At 40.6% G+C, this 4304-nt stretch overlaps 1 protein-coding gene across 2 annotated transcripts in view; it reads right to left on the bottom strand.

Moving 5' to 3' along the window:
• FBXL20 (F-box and leucine rich repeat protein 20) overlaps positions 1–4304 on the bottom strand; it is a 68207-nt gene that overhangs the window by 12841 nt on the left and 51062 nt on the right. For both annotated transcript variants that reach the window (XM_026654705.2, XM_026654704.2), the window contains one exon: positions 193–267. In XM_026654705.2, coding sequence (XP_026510490.1) covers positions 193–267 — 75 coding nt within the window. The remainder of the gene's footprint in view (positions 1–192; positions 268–4304) is intronic.

Raw genomic sequence — 4304 nt, 5'->3', positions numbered from 1 at the left:
AAAAAAAAAAAAAAAAAAAAAAAAAAAAAAAAAAAAAAAAAAAAAAGGATGCATTTATTTTTAGAACTTGCCAAAGTACAATTTTCCAGTCTGCAAAAATGACAACGTTGAAGGGTGGAGTAGATCCTGTTTAGAGATGCCCTTTATAGCTACATTGCATGTAAAATGGGAATCACAGGAAAGATTACTTACTAAGCAGGTTTGCAGGTTTAAAGTCACTAGTTCAGGACAGTGCGCTCCAATGTATTTGAGAGCTTCATCCTCAAGCTGGAAAGAAAATTTATAGACTGAAACAATTTGTTACATTCAAAGTGGTCTCTACACGAAAATATGAATTATCACTCTCTGAATTGTCACTGGGTTGAAAAAGTCACTCAGTTCTCAAAATGCGTATAATGGCAATATACAAGCATTATACAGTCTATCTTCCACTGTCTCGGAGATTGAGAATCTACAGATTTGCAAGGTCAGTTTATTGTAGGGCTGTCAAACGATAAAAAAAATTAATCGTGATTAATCGTGTGATTAATCACGCTGTTCGACAATAATAGAATATCATTTAAATATTTTTGGATGTTTTCTACATTTTCAAATATATTGATTTCAGTTACAACACAGAACACAGTGTACAGCACTCGATATTTATTTTTGATTACAAATATTTGCACTGTAAAAAACAAAAGAAATAGTATTTCAATTCACCTAAGTACTGTACTGCAATCTCTTTATCATGAAAGTGTAACTTACAAATGTAGATTTTTTTTGTTTTGTTACATAACTGCACTCAAGCCTACAAGTCCACTCAGTCCTACTTCTTTTTCAGCCAATTGCTCAAACAAGTTTGTTTACATATGCAGGAGATAATGCTGCCCGCTTCTTGTTTACAATGTCACATGGAAGTGAGAACAGGCGTTCGCATGGCACTGTTGTAGCCAGCGTCGCAAGATATTTACGTGCCAGATGTACTAAAGATTCATATGTCCCTTCATGCTTCAACCATCATTCCCCAGAGGACATGCATCCATGCTGATGACAGGTTCTGCTTGATAACAATCCAAAGCAGTGCAGACCGACGCATGTTCATTTTCATCGTCTGAGTCAGATGCCACCAGCAGAAGATTGATTTTCCTTTTTGGCGGTTCGAGTTTTGTAGTTTCCACATGGGAGTGTTGCTCTTTTAAGACTTTTGAAAGCATGTTCCACATCTCGTCCCTCTCATATTTTGGATGGCACTTCAAAATCTTAAATCTTGGGTTGAGTGCTGTAGCTATCTTTAGAAATCTCATATTGGTATCTTCTTTGCGTTTTCTCAAATCTGCAGTGAAAGTGTTCTTAAAACGAACAACACGTGCGGGGTCATCATTCGAGACTGCTATAACATGAAATATACAGCAGAATGCGGGTAAAACAGAACAGGAGACATACAAATGTCCCACAAGGAGCTCAATCACAAATTTAATCAACGCTTTTAACGATCATCATCAGCATGGAAGCATGTCCTCTGGAACGGTGACCAAAGCATAAAGGGGCATACGGATGTTTAGCATATCTGGCACATAAATATCTTGCGACGCTGGCTACAACAGTGCAATGCGAACGCATGTTCTCACTTTCATGTGACATTGTAAACAAGAAGCGGGCAGCATTATCTCCTGCATATGTAAACAAACTTGTTTGTCTGAGCAATTGGCTGAACAAGAAATAGGACTGAGTGGACTTGTAGGCTCTAAAGTTTTCCATTGTTCTGTTTTTGAGTGCAGTTATGTAACAAACAGACAAAAATCTACATTTGTAAGTTGCATTTTCATGATAAAGAGATTGCAGTACAGTACTTAGGTGAATTGAAACACTATTTCTTCTGTTTTTTATAGTGCAAATATTTGTAATAAAAAATAAATATCAAATGAGCACTGTACACTTTGTATTCTGTGTTGTAATTGAAATCAATACATTTGAAAATGTAGAAAATATCCAAAAATAGTTGTTAAATTTCAATTGGTATTCTATAGTTTGACAGTGCGATTAATTGATAGCCCTAATTTATTGATTTCAATAACTTATGCTCAGGTCAAAAATACATGATTAACAGATGGAATGGGAGCTGAAATTACTATCTTTTAATTTTGATAAATTTTGTTCCTAATAAATTAATACTACATAGGGCTCCTCTATATCACCATTTCCCCTCCTCTATATCACTTTGGCTGCCAACAAAAAGTGATTGCCAGTCTTACACCCATGAGAACAGATGGCAAATAATTGATAACAAGGATGTATTCCCATCAATATTTCACTGGAGTCCATAAATAACCAGAAGTTCGAGCTGTTTTTCAGTGATCTAAATTCTGAAAATAGGCTCGGATTGTTAAACCTCTTACCAGTCAAGTCTCCTAGGCTATTAAAAACCACAGTAACATAAGCTTAGGAAACGACTGGCAATGGTCCTAACATTTGAGCTTGTTTTGCACAGTGATATATGTATTATTGCTTTACTTAACATACTAAAAATTTATTGCTTTCTACACCCATGTACAGTGGGACTAATCTTTTGGAAAGTAAATGTTATTTAAGTTTACAGCAGGTAAAATACTGGTCCCGTTTCAGAGGAACAAAAAGAACTAAAACCAAAACCCCAAATCTCCCACACCACAATTTCAAGATTTGGGCAAAAGCGAACCAAGTATATCCAAGAAGATGGCTTACAGGCTTAATCCTTAAGTTTTAATTATGTAGATTTCCTGGAACCACAGGTTGGAAATATAGCAGAGACAACTCAGCATTTCACCTTCCCAAGACAGAAAAGCCGAGTTCTACATAGTTTACTGCATGTTGCTCTTTCAGTCTTTCCTACCTGATCTGCATGTGCATTGAAGATCCCACGGCTACTTTTTTTTTTTTTTTAAATAAGGAGTAAGGGGATTTGTTCCCATGTTCTTGGGCAAAATATCTCTTGCCTTCACTGTTCTTCGGCAAGCTGGGTGCCAGTTTTCTGCCTAACTACCATTCTCTCAGCCAAGAATTGGTAGCTGAAGTAATTCCTATGCTTACAAACACTTTGGGATTCTTATGTTCTTTGGATGAAATACTGTATCAGGTTCTACAGTGTCATTCGGATTTAGTCAGGAGCTTGTCTGTCTGCACAAGACAATCATACATTCAAGGCCTACATCAGAACTTTGTTCATATCTAACACTACAACCAAGAGTACTAGAGAAGGTACTACATTGTTTGAAGCTACAGTACTGTCTTTTGGATGACATTAAAATGGGGTCCCTCGGCCTGTTTCTGGCTAGCAAGCGGTAGGTCCTGTAACCTGGGTATAACCCCCCCCTCACTAAACGAGATTCTAATACTCAAGGCAGATATCAGCTATTGCTGAGTTCACAACTATAACATCTGCCTAAATAAAGTCACAGTACTATCCATATTTAACCTATTAAGTTCTTAAATATCTAGAGTATGAAAAGAGTTATGCGAATTTCATTCTAGTTTGAAGCGTGGGTACTTCCATGGCCCAGCATATAAGATAGTAAGGTTAAAGAAAATTAACTCCAAACAACAAAGGGTAATGGAAATTTCAGCCTTAAAAGCTAATACACAATTTTTATTCTAAAGTGTCAGGGTTGAAGATCCATCCATGTAGTATCTTCAGAACCTATTACATCTTGGTCTGGACACAGTCCAAAGAGCAACATGGCCAGTGGTGCAAGTGGAATCCATTTCTTACTGGTACGGGGGGGCCACGTGACCCACCATGTGACTTCGCCCTGCCCCCAGCCTGGGGCCCTCACGCTCTCCCTGTCCCCTCCTCATGATCCACCCCCCTTACCGGGGGGGAGGGAGCTCTGTCCTCCTCCAGCTGCGCCTTCAGAAACACAGCGGGGAAAATGAGAAGAATGTGGGGCCACTGTACCGCCCCAGTCCTTCCACGCAGGGTCTCCTCCATCTGTACAGCAGCCAGACCCACTGGAGGACGGGGGGGAGGGGTTGTGGAGGGGGTTGGGGGTGGTACCGCAGCCGCGCCAGAAGAGCTGCTGGCGTGGGGCTGCCCCAGGTTCTGCTCCTTTCCCTACTGGGGTTCACAGGAGAGCCCTGAACTGCAGGGCTCTCCCGGGAACCACACCGGGGAAAGGAGCAGAACGCTGGCAGCTCCTCCAGTGGCTGTACTGCCCCCAGCATTGCCTCCTCAGCCCTGTCCTCCGTCGGGGCTGCTGCCAGACAGAGGAGACCCTGCGTCGAAGGGTCAGGGGCGGTACAGCTGCACGCACTGGAGGAGCTGCTGACATGGGGCCCTCTTTCCGGTA

This window comes from Terrapene carolina, unplaced genomic scaffold (assembly GCF_002925995.2).
Source record: "Terrapene carolina triunguis isolate 2854851 unplaced genomic scaffold, T_m_triunguis-2.0 Scaffold193, whole genome shotgun sequence".
NCBI lineage: Eukaryota > Metazoa > Chordata > Testudines > Emydidae > Terrapene > Terrapene triunguis.
The sequence above is the reverse complement of the archived record's forward strand: the minus strand, read 5'-3'. Positions and strand labels throughout refer to the sequence as shown.